The sequence below is a fragment of the Drosophila rhopaloa genome, unplaced genomic scaffold (genome assembly GCF_018152115.1).
Source record: "Drosophila rhopaloa isolate 14029-0021.01 unplaced genomic scaffold, ASM1815211v1 contig_2, whole genome shotgun sequence".
NCBI classification, from domain to species: Eukaryota; Metazoa; Arthropoda; class Insecta; order Diptera; family Drosophilidae; genus Drosophila; species Drosophila rhopaloa.
The window spans coordinates 22781372-22798017 of record NW_025335083.1 but is presented as its reverse complement, the minus strand read 5'-3'; the positions used below and the strand labels follow the sequence as shown (position 1 = coordinate 22798017).

General features: G+C 39.0%; 5 protein-coding genes across 11 annotated transcripts in view; 2 read left to right on the top strand and 3 right to left on the bottom strand.

Moving 5' to 3' along the window:
* Positions 1-1481, bottom strand: part of LOC108042574 (MKRN2 opposite strand protein) — a 58493-nt gene extending 57012 nt beyond the window's left edge. For all 3 annotated transcript variants that reach the window (XM_044460361.1, XM_044460363.1, XM_044460362.1), the window contains exon 1: positions 1330-1481. The gene's annotated coding sequence lies outside the window, so the exon portion shown is untranslated. The remainder of the gene's footprint in view (positions 1-1329) is intronic.
* Positions 1-3068, top strand: part of LOC108049587 (protein eyes shut) — a 56509-nt gene extending 53441 nt beyond the window's left edge. For both annotated transcript variants that reach the window (XM_044460359.1, XM_044460358.1), the window contains exons 13-14: positions 316-819; positions 1754-3068. In XM_044460359.1, the coding sequence (XP_044316294.1) occupies positions 316-819; positions 1754-1941 (692 nt within the window). In that variant the 3' untranslated portion in view covers positions 1942-3068. The remainder of the gene's footprint in view (positions 1-315; positions 820-1753) is intronic.
* Positions 3069-3187: 119 nt separating this feature from the next.
* Positions 3188-4430, bottom strand: LOC108054031 (ras-related protein Rab-5A-like). The gene is made up of 4 exons (XM_044460364.1): positions 4021-4430; positions 3714-3834; positions 3484-3655; positions 3188-3426 (listed from the first exon to the last, which is right to left on the bottom strand). Exons 1-4 carry the CDS (start codon positions 4218-4220, stop codon positions 3365-3367), a joined length of 555 nt encoding a protein of 184 aa, XP_044316299.1. The 5' UTR covers positions 4221-4430; the 3' UTR covers positions 3188-3364.
* Positions 4431-5700: 1270 nt separating this feature from the next.
* LOC108049584 (ras-related protein Rab-5B) lies at positions 5701-10568 on the bottom strand. 2 transcript variants are annotated; one of them, XM_017130810.2, is made up of 6 exons: positions 10480-10568; positions 6724-7133; positions 6445-6565; positions 6010-6178; positions 5834-5947; positions 5701-5776 (listed from the first exon to the last, which is right to left on the bottom strand). In XM_017130810.2, exons 2-5 carry the CDS (start codon positions 6990-6992, stop codon positions 5847-5849), a joined length of 660 nt encoding a protein of 219 aa, XP_016986299.1. In that variant the 5' UTR covers positions 6993-7133; positions 10480-10568; the 3' UTR covers positions 5701-5776; positions 5834-5846. The 2 variants fall into 2 exon arrangements, with proteins under 2 accessions (XP_016986299.1, XP_016986298.1); XM_017130809.2 differs by lacking the exon at positions 10480-10568 and adding an exon at positions 10222-10473.
* A 1097-nt stretch (positions 10569-11665) lies between these two features.
* LOC108049585 lies at positions 11666-16339 on the top strand. 3 transcript variants are annotated; one of them, XM_017130812.2, is made up of 3 exons: positions 11666-11727; positions 12728-14698; positions 14811-16339. In XM_017130812.2, the coding sequence occupies exons 2-3, from the start codon at positions 12809-12811 to the stop codon at positions 15462-15464; spliced, it is 2544 nt and encodes an 847-aa protein (XP_016986301.1). In that variant the 5' UTR covers positions 11666-11727; positions 12728-12808; the 3' UTR covers positions 15465-16339. The 3 variants fall into 3 exon arrangements, with proteins under 3 accessions (XP_016986301.1, XP_016986303.1, XP_016986302.1); XM_017130814.2 differs by having other exon boundaries at positions 11678-11715; XM_017130813.2 differs by lacking the exon at positions 11666-11727 and adding an exon at positions 11820-12040.
* The last annotated feature ends 307 nt before the right edge of the window (positions 16340-16646 follow it).

Sequence of the window (16646 nt, the reverse complement as noted above, 5' to 3'; positions counted from 1 at the left end):
TGATTATTAGAAACAATGGTAGTACTTTGTAAGTAGTTATAAGAAACCCAGTAAGTAGTTCAGAAAGAAAAAGATTGAGCAAGTCTAAGTGGCAAATGATGGTAGGCATATAAACGAGATCAGGGTCTAAAGATGAAGATTCATAAAGCGAAGCAAAAGACGAAGACGAACAATGCAGCTGGAGCGGCAAGCTGATGCTGTAATTTAATTATGTACCGCATGCAATATGTTTAATGCAACGCTCGTCGTGTGTGCTTCCCCTTTTCCCCCGCCGCCATATAATATATTTTGTATATTTTTTTTCTGATTTTCCAGCCATGAGCAAGCCGACCACGCCGAGCTTCCGTGGCAACAGTTACCTGATCTTGCCGCCGCCGCGAATTCCAATGAAAGACAAGCGACGGGGACCCTCGCTCTATGTCCGCCCCCGCGAAGCCATCCAAGTTTCGCTGAACTTCTCCACCATCGAACCGGACGGACTGCTCCTGTGGAGCGAGCACGAGAGGAGCAAGTTCCTGGGCTTGGGCTTGGAGGCGGGTCACCTGAAGTTGGCCAGCAATCTACTGGGCAGTGCCAACGACACGGTGAGGGCCCCGGCCAGCGGATTTATAGCCGATGGCGCTTGGCACTGGACGAGTGTGCTGCTGGATCGATCGAGGCTGGAACTCCAGCTGGATGGCGAGGTGATCTTCACGGAGAGATTGCCCGAGAACGGAAGACCACCTATGGCCTCGACCACTCCGCGAACAACTCTGGTGGGCAGGCGCAAAAATGCCAGCAAGGAGCCAACAATCAGCTACGAGGATGTCTTCTACTTGGGTGAGTTACTAAGTTATCCGAAAATATATTTTCCACATAGTTGAATATTATATATTTTCGCATAGTACCGAATATTGTATTTTAGGATCACACCATTAGCATGTTTTTTAACAGAACCTATAAGTTATTTAAAGTTATACATGACCATGAATTATTAGATAAAAAAAGCTTTATTGCTAAAGTAATTAAGAAAAAAAATATCATTGAAAACAAAAAGTTTAAGATGATAAGAGTATATTTGTATGTAAACGACTGGGTTTTTTGTTCTTAGAATGTCTCCAAAATATTTTAAATATTAAATTAATTCTGATGATCGGCTGTTTGTGTATTTTACAATAATTACTGCTTTCTTAATTACGACTATCATTAAAGATAATATTTATTTGCACTGCTAACAATCCCAACACTTCGCTGAATATAAACTCTAAATTAAAGATTACACACTCAAAAACATAAACAATTACCAAAAAAAAGGTTACATGCTTAGAACCTGGAAGATGAAACTCTTACCACTGATCCAATCACTTTCATTCAGCTATCACTTTGGCAATCACTATAAACAACACCTATCACGCACTTTTTCCAAAATTTAAAACATAAACAAACGCAACAACTTTATTGGAAACTCTTGTTGTTCACCTGTTGAATAGTCGCGATTAGAGGTGGGCAAACATCGATGCTAACATCGATTTACTAAATGTTAAAATTTATCGGTCTTAACAGAAATGTTAAAATTGTTCCGCTGCACCTGCGCAGTAAGTCTCCGCTATGGATAACGTATTTGTCTCTGCTAATGATGCTAAAATCGATGTTTTCCCACCTCTAACAGTATGCTGTACAGCAAAGCTTTCCAGAGTGCTCTTTACCCAACACTACTATTTAAATTTAAATTCAAATTGATGCGAGTGTATTTTATTATCTTTAATCAAAACAGGTGGCTTCCCCAACTCGGACTCGGTGAGCAGGCGCACAAAAGGCCGGTTCTTCGATCCTTTCAAGGGATGCCTGCAGGACATCCAGTTCGGTGCCGAACCCACAGCGATTATCAGCGATTTTTCGACGTACCAGGGCGAGAATATCGGATCCTGTGATCTTCACGGCGATGAGCCGCTCATTGTATAGGAAACAAAATCAAAAAACAGCAAAATCGGAGTTACGAATCTGTAGAAAATTTCGATCAGCTTGAACTTTCAAGATTAGCAATTTTCATGAGGAGCTAATTGACGACGCGATATATAGAGAGAACTAACTTATAAGCTAAGTGATAAGCGAGTTTATATAGGAAATTGGGGGAAATCCCCTCCCGGAATCAACATATACACACAGTTTTTGGGCAAAGCTATCGATAAAAAAAAGACAGACGAATAAAATACAAGAAATGAAACGTAATTTTGTAAATTTTATAGAAATAAATGAAAAACAAAAAAAAGACAATGTTTAGACTTAAAACCATGGAAACAAACAACAAATTAACTGGTTTATCAAAACAATACCAAAAGAAAAACTAAGACAAAATTTTAGACTAGGATCTAAATCTAGAAAATACCGATACCAGATACCGATATAAACTTCTCTTACTTAAGTGATATTTCAAGTGGAATAACGATTATGGATAATCTATCCTAAATGAATCTTAACTTATTTGAATGTATATTGTTTTTGTTGAGCCAACCTTTTGTTATGCAATCGTAAGCATTTGTGTTAGATAATTACAAAACAAAACTTTTCGATCGAATTTTACCTTATTTCTCCGAATTTCAATACTCAACTATCTACGAAAACTGCCCTTAACGATTTTCTGCCATTTTTAGTTGTTATATTTTAAAATTTAATTTAGTTAGGTCGATTTTGTCTCCCTGTTATCTATGTACGTTATTATAGCATAAAAATCTCCTGATTGAAGCCATTTAGTTGCCTTGTAGTAAGTTAGCGTGTACTCTCTATGATTTATCTTGAAGAACTAACTCAAAATCGAAATCGACTATTCTAACAGCAAATCAAGACGCATACGGAAAATCTATGCTAGTCATACAATATAATTATTCTTATAAATGGGAAACCAAGTAGCGAGAAAGATACAAACAAACAAAAATATATATACAATACTTATACAATACGAAACCAAATGAAAATTGTAACCAAAACAGTAAGTTAAGTATGTATTTATTTCGAGAGACATCTTAATCAGCTATAATTTTAAATAAAAAGAAAACAAATGGGAATTAGAAAAGGTTAATAAAATTAAAGGATTAATCTTGTTTTATTGTGGGTACTGGACAATTGCTCTAACATTTCTCTAATATTTCTCTAATCATTACATTACTTAATGTTTAAATTATAAATTAGTTATGACTTTAACATAAGAAAGAAGTTTTGGGCTAAGCTTTAGCAATCAAGGTATAACGTAACAACTTATTTAACAAAAATCTATCGACAGACACCAAATTATTCTAATTTTATTTTTGTTTTATATCTAAATAAGTTAATATTGAGATGAGTAACAAATAAGAGCTGTTTGACATTCCTTATATTATTATTCACAAAATTACAAATACCAAGATGAACGATTGTGCTTGAGTAATGTTTTTGCATTTCTAATAGCAATAGCTGAAAAAAAGCAGTCCGAGTTATTAAAGACAATTAAATATTCACTTTTTAACTAACCAACTTCCAAAAAGCATTTGCTGACATTTAAGTCGGTGGTTGCGGATGTTTCCCAGAAGATTAATCCGTTTCTCTCGGCATATTTTTCTGCCTCTTCGGTGGACACAACTCTATTAGCAGATAAATCAGCCTTGTTGCCCACTAAAGCTATAACTTTCCTTGGTTTCTGGGTCTAGAAGTTATAGAAATTGTATAATTTTGTGAGGCAAATTGACCAATTTAAGACAAACCCAATCATTGAGTTCCTTAGCCCAATTTAAAACATCATTGTAGCTCTTCCGATCGTGAATGTCGTATACCAGCAGGGCACCATCATGGTTTGTATAGAGACTTTGCACTATATGCTTATATCTAATTAAAATTCATAGTAAATAAATATATTCGCAGTTAAGGAGATGTAATTGAAAAATAACATTTGATGCAGAGCGTTAAGAAACCGCATATTAAAGTAGCGATATTTTTAATTATGAAAACAAGGAAAAAACCTTTTAAAAAAATTATATCATGAATTGTTTATCTTATATTTATAATACTCACCGTTCAAGACCCGCAGTATCCCAAATCTTTAGTCTGATATTTCCGCATGGTTCGGCAATAGTTTTTACCAGGAACTCCACTCCCGCAGTGTGTTGGATTTGTTTAGGATTTATGCCATTTACGTAGCACGACAGAAGAGATGATTTGCCAACGTTGGAATTACCTAAAAGGACCACTTCAAAACAAAAGACGGGCTCCATATTTAAGCGAACCTATTTGAAAGAGCTTCGACACTTGACTAATTAAGCGAATCCACCATTGAGAATTTATAGCTCGCCCTACAGGCTTGATGACTATTAAATCATCATCCAACATATTTTTAGTTTGAAACTCAACTAGCTATTAAACTCGGCAGAGAAACTAACTCCTTATTGATTGTTCAAACCATAAATATACCTTATTTATCATTTATGAAGATCTGTGAAACCCCACAATTTAAATACGAATGCCGGCTCATTCTCGATTCAAATGGAATGACTTTATATATATACGGATTCATATATATATATAAGTATATATGATGTTTTCATTTATTATAATTTATAAATGTTAAATTTAAATACATACAGACAACATAAAAATTATAAATGGGAAAGAAATATTCATCGGATTTGATCAGCTTTTGATCGCTTGCAATACAATTGTAGATCAAATCATAGATGTTTGTGGAACGATTTAAACAAATTGTTTATGGTATTGTGTTGTTCGTTTCGTTTTATTTACGTTTGTTTTTTCGCATTATGGTAAAGTATTTCAAGGTTTATGTTTAAGATTTCACTTTACTTCCTCAGCTTAATTGCATACTAGATGTAAGTTTAATTTTTATGGTTTACGATAGTTTCTTCTTTCTCGTTTATGTTTAAAGATAGTAGCATTAAATCTTCGATTGTTGCTAGAATGTGGAAAAATAGTTCAACGCAAGACGAAATTAAAAAAATTTAAATTATGCATAATTTGTTTTTTTTTTTTGGATTTTGTTTTCTTTTTCATATGTGTATATATAATTTATATAAATTGCAACTATCACACGTGTCCACGGCGACCCGAAGTCGAATCCGCATCCGGAATCCGTGCTTTGGAGCCGGAGCGACACACACATTGCCACAGACCTAGGCGAGCGAGGATCTTCAGCCGCTGGCCTGAACTTTTGCTCCTTGTGGTGTTTGTTTGTTTTATTTGGAACGCTGCTGAGAACAACTGCAACTGGAATCTTCCCCTCTCTTAATTCGCTCAGAAACTTACACGAAATGTAAACTTTACAAATATTCTTTGCTCACTTAGATGGTTTCTTGTTTTTTCTTTTTTTTTATACAATACAATTTCAAACTTTCTACGACACGATGAACTCTGCAAAAAACCTTCTGCGCTTTCTCTTCAAGTTATATTATTTTTACGTTGTTATTTGAAATGGTTTATGTTGGTATTATACTGATAGTTTAGCTCAATTGCGGGGGCGTGTCAGTTTTGTTTTTGGACAGATATCGAGTCTAATGAAATTTAGGTGTGGGGATTTAACTAACTTTCTTCAATTGCAACTTTCGCTTGTGTTGGGGATGGGGAGTCCATATTATTTAGTTTATAATTATTATTATGCGGTCTTTATCATTATTGTTTTTGTGGCTCTTCAATGAAGTTACTGCCCCCTGGGAGAGCCGTCTGTAGGTATTTTTTCGGATTCTGTTAAATTTTTAAATAATTTTTTTATTTATAATTATCAGCATAAACTTTTCAAATCTCTCGTTGGAAATTTCATTTTCTAGAAAAAAAAACGTAAGTTTGTAACAAATAAAACATTCGATTGCAATAAACTAACCTACAAAGGGACATCACTTGCAGCAGTTGTTCGTCGGTCTATTTGTTTCGTTCCCATTCGGCCTTATGCTGGTTCCCTGATTGTTGGCGCCATCGTTCTTAGGTAGTTTCTTGGCTGTAATTAGGAAAATGATTAGAAAAGTTTCTTGTTTGCTTATGCGGTCATTAATAGCCTACCAATGGCCAAGAAGATGTCGTTGACATTCATGCCCGTCTTAGCGGACGTTTCCATGAACAGCAAGCCGTTCTCCTCGGCATATTGCTTCGCTTCATCGAACTCCACGACGCGAATGTTTGACAGATCCGCCTTGTTTCCGGCCAGCGCAATGACAATGTTTGGTGAGGCCTGAAAAGAACGGAATATTAAACACATTAGTTTGTTTATAAGTTCTATAATTTATATAAATAATTCGCCTTGGCGAAGGAATATAAATAAATGCAATGGGGTGTGAATCAATGTCGAAACAAGTTCAATGCACCGCTTAATAAGCCACAACAAAGAGAATTTACATTCATTCAATAATGAAACGCTCTCTACGAGATAGCATTGACCTTGATGGTGGAAGCGGAACAGCGGAAAAAATGAAGAGTGGGCTCGGTGATGACACTCACTTGTTTATGCAGTTCCTTGACCCAAGTCTTCGCACGCTGAAAACTGTCTTGATTCTGTATATCATAGACGACGATAGCGGCCTGCGCTCCACGATAATACATGGGAGCTAAGCTGTGGTAACTGTAAATAGAAATGGAGGTATGACTTAGTAAAGCACTCGACAAAATCTGAATCATATAAATATTGAAAAAACTTCTGCCCTCGAAGCCCCTTTAAAGTTTACAACTATTAAAAAAAAAATAATTGATGTGGTAAAAGGGTTATTCCCCGAAAATTACCGCTCTTGGCCAGCCGTGTCCCAGATCTCGAACTTGACGACGGTGTCCTCTATGCAAATGGTCTGTGTCAAAAAGGCCGCACCTATCGTGCTCTCCTGGTACTCGTGGAACTGTCCCTTGACGAAGCGCAGCACCAGGGATGACTTGCCCACGGCGGATTCCCCGAGGAGCACCAGTTTGAATTGGCAACTTTTGTTCTGCGAGGTGCCATTGGGTCGCTGCGCCGCTCCAGTGCCGCTGGCACCGCCGCTGCGTGGTGTGGTTGCCATTATCGGTTCGGATTGGATCGGATGCGATGTTCCTCCTCTGAGATGGCAACTGATGATAGGTTCTACGGACGGTTACTGCAAATCGCTTCCTCTGCTGAGTAAGCTTTACGAAAAGATTGCTGGTGTGTGTTGACGAGGAATCTAAAAGAAAAATAATGTTCATTAAACATTCATAAAAAATAAAAAGATGATATAAATTCCTGAATCTAAAGAACATACATATGTTTACATAAATCATTATAACAGTGGGTAAAAAAAAGTAATTCTTTTCCAGAGCTTAAATTCTGAAACATTTTTACATGTTGCACATATGTATACATATTAATACGTAAGTGGACAGAGTGGCGCCTTCGTTTGTTTAATGACGCTACCGACAAGCCCAATAAATTTAATTCAATATGTCTAACCATATGGACAAAATACCGCCATCATCCATCGGGTAATGCAGAAAACTGAGGAAATAAAGAACGCCAGCTAATGATAATCGCTAAATCCTATTGAAATGGAGAGCAAAACGCCCTACAAAAATTTCATTTGTATAACAAATACTTAATTCCCATAATTTTTACAAGGCAACAATAACAATTCAATATCACTTGTGTCCCTTAGCAACATAATATTACTGAACACTTTGCGATAAGCAATTCTATGTTTCTGGCAGAGTAAAAATCCGCAACTAGATTTTTTAAATGTCAAGAAATGTGTTTAGAAAATTGCGTGCGTGTCAGCTTCAAACACTCACAAACACAAACATAGTTAAATGCATGTGCAAAAACAAATGCAGCAACAACTAAAAATACTTTGGCAAACACAAATGGGAAACCTTAAAAATGTTGTTTAGGCGCAATTATTGTTCTCCTTTCTTCGTCATTTTCCTAGAGGTTTACAATTAAATAAATATATAAATTTCTTATCGGTCTTGGTACGTAAAATCGAAGTTATCGTAATACCCCTAAAATATTTATTGCAGCTCCTTTGGGACTACTACAAACTAGATAGTGTACACAATTTCTGATAAAACTTTTTCGAGGGCAGTTTATTTACAAATGTACAATATGTAGTTATTATATATGTATATAGAGGACGCCTCGAATTATTCAGTGAAAATGCGTGTGGCTTTTACAATCTCTCTTATCAGTGGAACTCTCATGAATCATACGCCACATTACTGCCTGGACTTTTCTGAAATGAGACAACTCTCTAGAGATTTCGATCTGGAAGTGTTTTTGCATAATTGTAACTAAATCGAAACTTGTTGAGTTTTATATCTTGACATAAATTCCAATCCGAATTTTTTTTTTTAGGTGGAAACCGAAAAAAACATTAAATAATGGTATTATTCAATATTCATTTACTTTAGAAAGTTGAAGCACTATAACTTTTTTTATGACAGACGTTGGGGATCTCAGAGTTATCAGACGTTATTAATTAACACATTGACGTGGAGTTAAATCTACAAAGATCGGGGGATGGAATTCGACTCAAATCTTTTTTTTATTTCGTGGAGAGAAATGAACGAAGAGAGGAAGAGCGAGGGCGGAAGCTGAGACAAAAATCAATGCAAAATAAATTAAGAGCGAGAAGCGGAGAAAGTAAAAGCGTAACAAACATGTAGTTGTTGCTGTGCGGCGTTATTAAATTAACGAGGGAGTGAGAGCAAAATATGCAGTCAGTCAACAATTGTTTGTTCCCCCTCTCCTTCCCAACCACTTGTATTGTTTTTGTACAGCGACTTTTGGAGCAAAGTGCACAGTCACACACACATATTCAAGCGGCAAATTGGCTCTCCTTTTTAAAACTGCTCTCTCACTTGCGATAAAGAAATTTCGCCTACTATTACTTTTTGTTGTTCACCGAATGACGTATTTTGCATTTCAGTGCGTCCACACAAGAAAACAGGATTTTAAATTAAATTAAAACAAGCTGCGTTTCAATAAACTAATGGAAATTTTTTTGAAGGGCAGCTGTCAGAAATTACCTTACCGGAAAATATATAATTTTAGTTATCTTTTATTAATACTGTATTTTAGCCTTTAACTTAACCGATAAAACTGGCCTTCGCCCCGTTCTGGGGAAAATTCAATAAAATATAAAACAACGTTCAACGATGGGTTCAGGAAATTACGGTTCGTTTAGAACAGCTGACGATGCGTCATTCACTTACAAATACAAGCGAATCAAAAGAGAGAATAAGACCGATAACTACAACAATACCACGAAGTCACAACAATGGACAACTAATTAGGTACCACAAATGAGGAGTTTTAATTAAATACTTTTTAGAAGTAACATAAAAAGCACACAATTTTAATCTGTTACCAATTATTATGTTATTACAATTTAAATGTCACATATATTGAAAAACTACCAATAGATAAGTCATCATGCCTCCCTATTTTTGTGCCACCGACTGTGGGATTGCCTCACTGGAAAAGTCAACAAGTGCAATTTTCTCAACATTTTCTCAGCACGCTTAAAAAAGCAGAGAATACAATTAGGGTTATATTAACAGTCACGCATACCACTGGTTCATATGTATTGTATGACAATCACACTTCTCTAATTTGCACAATGAGCAAAAAGTCTAAAATAAACAAATGTAAAAAAGCGAACAAATAAAATAAGCGATTTTGTTTACATTTTGGCATAAGGAAAACATGAGAGACGAAGAGCAGAGGGAGTTTTTTTTGTAGAGACTGGTACGATAAGAAACGGATTGGAGATAAATACACACACACACACACACACACACACGCAGGCACCCGCACTCTTAATAATTAAGACGCAAAACAAGCTGAACAAAGAAGGGCAATTTTCTCTCCATTCAGACAGTTAAAGCCCTAATAAATAAAGTGATAATGGGGACCGATCTGAAACGATCAGCATTATTCCATTCAGAGTGCACCTGCAAATTCTTTCAACAATGAGAAGCGAGCACTATTTAAGTCTTAGCGACCCACTGTGCACGCTGCACTTGGAGCACGTCATATGGCTGTCTCGCTCTGGCGCCCGCTCTCTTGGGTAACGCACCCAAAAAATTCAGGGCCATCTATCGCGCTTGCTCTTACACCAGCATTATGGCGGACGGGGCGAATAAAAAATTTTACACAACTTTCTTAATTAATTACGGGTGGCGAAAACAACAGCACAAAGCACTCGACAGCCCGCCGATTAACGCACTTTTTAAAAAGGCTTTTTAGTTTACTACCACAAAACTATTTGCATTTACGTTTTTCTTAATTTGTGTGCCCCAAAACAGCCCCAAAACCGAAACGAAACGAGCGCAGAGGGAGATAGACAGCGACTGACGACTCGCCTCTCGGAGTTTCTTTGCAACTCTTGTTTTTGTAGATTTCCAGGGCGACGTCACCGCTGTGGGGCGTTGTTGAAGATTTTCCTCTTTTTCGTTAGGGCTTTTTTGTTTTTATTTTCTTTATCACTGCTCTGGGTAATTAATTTGCGTGCTTTATTGGTAAACTTAACTTACAACTTGCAATTTTTATCTGTGTGACCGCGGCACGCCCGTTAAAATATACCACAGCACTCTGGGAAATATACCAAATATGACCGAAGGATGGTTGGGAGCGGTGGAAAACTGCGGTAGATTTTTAGATCACTATGATTGTGATTTCCTTGGACTCAAACCAATCCCAGATTTCTATCGATTTTTCGATCAAAATGTGACCGAATTTAAAAATGTAACATTAAATGTTAAATATTCAATAAAAAATTAATTATATTATTCTTCTAAATAAAATTGTGGGTTATAGAACAAGCTAAGAATTTACAAAAAATAAAATCTTACATAGAAGCTGCCTACTGCTTATTGTCTCACCATCACATTCTCAGACATTATAGGCGCATTATCTATATATCAGCTGATCAGCCGGTCAAAAAAAACAATGATTATATTTGGCAAAGCTGCTTTCAAAATTGTTCATTTCCATCCTTATCACATTTGTTCAATCATCTAAGGAAATCGTCTACCGCAATTGTTGAAATTTATGTAACTCGTGATTCCTCCCCACAAAAAATGGATTAAATAGAAGTGACTTTGCTAAACTCCAAAATCTTTAACTGTAAATAACCCCGTAAAATTTGTAAGCTAAATTACCTTTTCAACACCCTTTCTGTCATTAAAATGTTTAAATTGAATAAACTTTTATTTAGTGAAAGTGTCAAGTAATGGATGGCTTAATTTTTCAAGGAAAATGAACAAATTAAAACATATTTTTACAAAATTCTATTTTTTATCTCTGATTTAATTTGCAGTATTTTCATTAAGACTCTGACGTCACTTTAGGATTTCATCTTTAGAAAGCTCAAAGAACTTAATAAAAGTTAATTAAATGAAGCCTAGTTTTTGGATTTATTGTTTTTTAGAACAAGTCATTTGTTGCATTTAAAATAAACTTTACTTGCTTCTCAAAACAATTTTCCATTTATTACGTACGAGTGTTGAGATCTAGTATTTTGTCTAACAGTAGAGCAACGGGCCCACGACCGCATATTTCTGTTAAAAGCCATCCCAAAGGATTAGGTCATGGCTAAAAATCTATTATATAATGCCACCAAAGGGAACTAAGCTCATATCGACTTTCTCGTTGGTATATTTAAGGTATGTTTCCGGTATATTTGGGTACATTTGCGAGAGTCCTTTGGTATAATTCAGTGATCTCGTCGCGGTCACACTGAATGGAAGTAATAACATTGCGAGAAAAAAGTGAGAAAAAAGGTGAAAAAGTGCAAATCTATAAAATTTAGTTTATGATTTCCGTTTGGAAATAAAGCTAAAGAGAAAAGTGATTACTTGTATGTGTGAGAAAACTGGTTTTTGATAAATATTGGAAATACGCTCGCGTCCTGGTTCGCCTCCTGCACGCACACACTAGCAGCGTTCCGCACACAACTCACACAGTTGCGCCTTTCGTCATCTCTCTCGCTCTCATTTTTTTTGTCGCAGCTGCAACGCAAATTCCAAAAAGGATAATCCTTACCGATCTCGCAAGTCCTTTCGTTTCTTTCAAAGCAGATATATAGCCGCAAAGGTGGGCCCCTAAAAATCAGCTAATCAATATTGATTTTAGTTCTTGGTGTGTCTACTTTTCGGTTGTGGTTTTTGTTGTGTGCGAAATTCTCCTGGATCCAGGATTTCAAAGGATTCTGCACGCGCACGCCTTAGCAAAATTTGTATTCGCTAAAAATAGTAAACTTAAAAAGAGTGAATGGAAAAATTAATGGATATACATACATATGTTTAAACCATTACACGTACACAGATAAAAATATTTTCTATTGATGACCAACATTGTGATTTTTAATAATATAGTTGTTTTTGAGGTGTAATAAATGTCACACAAATATTTTAAAACACTTTAATATTATATTAAAGTAAAACAAATTATATTCATTTATCTAGTTTTCAAACAATATATAGTTTTGTTATAAAATCTTGCATGAAAAAAGCTGAATTCTTCTTGATTTATCATTATTTACATAAATATGTACGAATAGCCAATATCTTGAAATACAATGGACATGATTTAATTAACTCATTTTGGTCTAGATTTGGAAAAAGAAGATTATATTACCTTCATACAAAGGAGTTCACATTCTAGAGTGTTCACTCCCAAGAGAGAGCACTGTATATACACACCTGATCTACAATTTTTCGCTACCTTTTAAGGACTTTGTTCTGCCACATTATTTAAAACAATTTCCCTACTTATTTGCAGATGATGACCAAAGGAAACTCGAAGATCTAGGAAGACCAATTGCTTTTTGGGCCCAGTTTCAGGGACCTCGACACGGATAGCATGTTCAGTCCTATCAAAAAGATATTTACGTACATACAAAAAAATGCGAGCGGCTCCAATATGTTTAGCCCATCATCTGGAAACACAACAGCCGGCCAAAGAGCGGCGGCTCCCAGCATAAATGCCCACGACGAAGGCGACAGAAAGAAGAATCAGGAAGATGAGCGGCAGAATCAGGAGGAGGCGGCGGTGGAGGAGCAGATGCAACCGCAGGAAATCCCTCCCCAACTGGACGACGAAGAGGACGACATCGAAAGGCTGATCAAGACCTCCATAATTGATGCAACCAAGGTGCATGCGGCCAAGGCCAAGGCGATGGCCTCCATACCTTTGCCACTGGAACAACTGGACGACGAACTGGCGGATTTCGCACAAGGTCCCGCAGACGCCGAACTGGAGGAGCAGTTCCTCGAGCTGGAGAATTATCCGAACAACGAGATTATCGTACTCAGCGAAGCGGAACTCAACTCGTCGATAGCCTCCGATGCCGTGTCCGAGGATCCGCTGGCAATTGACAACATACTGGACTCCTCGTCGGTCACCACAAACGAGGAGATGGACACCAGTGGCGAGCTGCTCTGGCTAAAGTTGAGCAACGAAACGGAAATAGCTACCAGTTCGGGAGAGGTTGCATCCACCAACCAGGAATCATTGGAGCCTGCCAAGCCAATTAAAAGGAAGGAAGATGAGCTAAGAGATGGTGGCTCTGATTCTGGACTAGGTAGCGAAACATCCGCCTTGCCGAAAGTTCCTGCCGAGAAAGAACCCGAGCCAGAAGCCCAGGAGAAACAGGATTTCAAACCCATCAGATCCAATCTTAAGCGAAGATTGGAGGAATCGGAAAGCGATGCTATAGATCTGGTGCCCGATATATCTGCTCCTCCCTTGGCCGCTCAAAAGCGACCCAAGCGCTCCATTAACTTTGACGAGGTGAAGGTATACTATTTCCCACGACAACAGGGCTTCAGTTGCGTGCCCACGGCTGGCGGATGCACCTTGGGCATGGGTGCCAGGCATATTGCCTTCAAGACGATGACCCTGGCCGAGCATGCGGCGGAATTGAGGCGGGCACATCGCAGCCAAAACCAAGAACTCCAGCCGCGTGGCTCCAGCAGCGATGACAGCGAAGAGTCCGAGGAGGATTACCTGAGCGAGGGCAGTGGTTCTGATGCGGAAGACGGCTCCAATGGGTTCCTACAGCCGGTGACTCCGAAGCAGAGGAGAGCCCTGTTGAAAGCAGCGGGCGTGCGGAAGATCGATGCCAGCGAGAAGAGCGAGTGCCGGGATATTAGGAACTCCAGGGAAGTTTGCGGCTGCTCCTGCAGAGAGTTTTGCGATCCGGAAACCTGCGCCTGCAGCCAGGCGGGTATAAAATGTCAAGTGGATCGAGCCATGTTCCCATGCGGATGCACTCGCGAAGCGTGTGGCAATACTGTCGGCCGTGTTGAGTTCAATCCCACGAGGGTACGAACGCATTACATCCACACGGTGATGCGGTTGGATCTGGAGCAGCGACAGGGCTCAGTTCAAGGCGTCCAAGTGGGGCATCTCCAGCCGCAACAGGCGCCGCAAACCCAGCCGACTATCAGCTACTCCCCGGTGGGAACGACTACCCCAGCACCCGCGTACTTCCTGCAAACGCAATCAAACTACAGCTCCGGCTACGCTTCGCCAGCTTACACGCCCGAGAGCAGTGTGAGCTACTACCAACAGCAGCAGGTTGCAACCACTCCTGGTCAGATGAATGCCACACAGCAGCAGGCGCAGGGCCAGAGCTACGCGGGATACGCCCAATTGGACAGCCTGGATTCGGGTCTCTTTGCTAGTGGAACCAATGCCACGCCCTCCTACGGAGAGCTTTACCAATCGCTCAGCTACGGCAGCAATCAGGTGAGGGAAGCTGATCCTTGCCAGATTTATTTGTAATTAAGATTTTCTTTAAAATGCATACACCCTCTTAGTATGAAATGTGCTTAACTTTTGTTATTTTGTTCCAACCCAGATCACTTCCTATCCGACCGCCTACCCGTCACCCGTCGTCGCCGTAGCTTCCGGATCACCCAGCTCCTGTGCATACAGCTCCTGTGCGGTTCCTTCGGCTCCGCCATATGGAAATGCGACCACAACCGCCTCCAGCAATGCTCCATACCAGACCACAGCTGCCTCCATGACCGCTGCCTCCACCTCGGCCACGTCGTCGCGGCTCGTTGGAAATCCAGTTGCCGTCGCAGCATCCTCGCCAGCCGCTGGCTTGTCCAACTCCTCCGCGGCCAACGCTAATGAATTTATCAGTTTGAGCACACCGATCGCCAGTTCCTCGCGCCTCTCCCAGATCAACGATCTGCTGCAGCACAACCGCAACACCACCGCCGCATTGGTGGCCGTCTCTGAGGGATTTAGCGGTGGGAGAACCTCGTCCAGTGCATCCACCATCGACTCCATCGATACACCGCCCATTGTGGAAGATGGTCAGCAGCGTGGATGTATGAACTTCGAGGCGTTGCCCCCGCCGCTTGTGAACCCAGCGCCCATTGTCGCCGTGGTGGAAAGCAAGCTGCCACCAATGACCACGTTGGCCCTGCCAGCTCCTCCATCTGCCCCACAGCCACGCCAGCCGCTGGAACAGCATCAACAGGCCTTAAGCGAGTCCACCTAGAGCAGGGAAGGCACCACCAAATCAGATTTCGGATGGGTCGATTTATGGGGCTTTAAATGATTTGAGAATCAGGTGCAGTTTACTTTATTGGACAATTCTCAGTGATTTTGAATTGGACTTAGCTGTTCTTTTACAATTTTTGTTCAATCATTTTTAAAGTGAACTTTTAAAGCGAAACGAAGAATATTTGACTTTTACATGCCCACAAAGAACATTTCCTTTTTATTACAAATATTTGTTAAATTGTAATATCCCCCTTGAATTACATCAGATGTATTTAAGTCTTTTAGAAAAATGTCTATGAAAGTATTTTAGTAACAATATGAAGAAAATAGTTGGTAAATATCCTTTGGTTAAGTAAAACTTTCCCTCTACCTGTTCTTCCGGACCCATTGAAATTCTATATCAAAGTCCAAGACAAACTTCTTGAGAATTGTGCGGAGCGCACAAAAGACCCACCCTTAATTCGAAATAGGAGGAGCAAAGAGAGAGCTGGGAATAGTTTTTATAGCAATTTTACACAGCAAAAGACTTCATTACGTTTAAGGCGGCGGTGGGCGTGGCTGGGGAAGGGAAGGAAGCAGGCAGAAGGATAAACAGGGGCAGGAATCAAAACGGACAGCGTTGGCGTCACTCCTCGATTTCAGGAGACCTCTTTAGTAGCGGCGAGAGTCACCAAATCGGACTTGGACCGCCTTGTATAAATCATTTTATTGTTAAATTCTAATTAGTCTCTAAGTGCATCCTGTAATTTAGTTACTTTGTTGCTTAAGCTATGTTTCCATCGGCAAATCAAGTTCTACTCTACTAATTTTTTTTCTGTTGTGTAATCAAAAAAGAACAAATTATAAAGGAACACTGTTTTACTCCCTTTATTGCGTTGCTCTAATGAATTTAAGATACTTTTATACTTTTCTCTAAAATTCTGTGTGTGTCAAATCTGATTTAACCCAGCTTAACAGAAATCGAGCGTTAACCGATTTTGTGTTTTGTATTTTGCATTTAGTTATGAAGCCAATCTAATTACCCATTGAATTGTATAAGCCTTTTGTAGAATTATCCCTAATTTAGCTGCTTTTAAGTATTCATTTAGCTCTTAAGTTCCTCATTTCTGACATTTAGCGTATTAGCCTTAATGAACCCAGAACAACAAACGGCCGCAAACAGAAAAAACAGACATAA

Excerpts from the sequence above, each read along its gene's own strand:
- LOC108054031 (XM_044460364.1), bottom strand. The coding sequence starts at position 4,220 with ATGGAGCCCGTCTTTTGTTTTGAAGTGGTCCTTTTAGGTAATTCCAAC. Across the intron at positions 3,835-4,020 it reads GATACTGCGGGTCTTGAACG|ATATAAGCATATAGTGCAAA; the intron begins GTGAGTATTATA and ends AATTTTAATTAG. Across the intron at positions 3,656-3,713 it reads CTAAGGAACTCAATGATTGG|ACCCAGAAACCAAGGAAAGT; the intron begins GTTTGTCTTAAA and ends TATAACTTCTAG.
- LOC108049584 (XM_017130810.2), bottom strand. The coding sequence starts at position 6,992 with ATGGCAACCACACCACGCAGCGGCGGTGCCAGCGGCACTGGAGCGGCG. Across the intron at positions 6,566-6,723 it reads GACACGGCTGGCCAAGAGCG|TTACCACAGCTTAGCTCCCA; the intron begins GTAATTTTCGGG and ends TTCTATTTACAG. Across the intron at positions 6,179-6,444 it reads TCAAGGAACTGCATAAACAA|GCCTCACCAAACATTGTCAT; the intron begins GTGAGTGTCATC and ends CGTTCTTTTCAG.
- LOC108049585 (XM_017130812.2), top strand. The coding sequence starts at position 12,809 with ATGTTCAGTCCTATCAAAAAGATATTTACGTACATACAAAAAAATGCG. Across the intron at positions 14,699-14,810 it reads TCAGCTACGGCAGCAATCAG|ATCACTTCCTATCCGACCGC; the intron begins GTGAGGGAAGCT and ends GTTCCAACCCAG.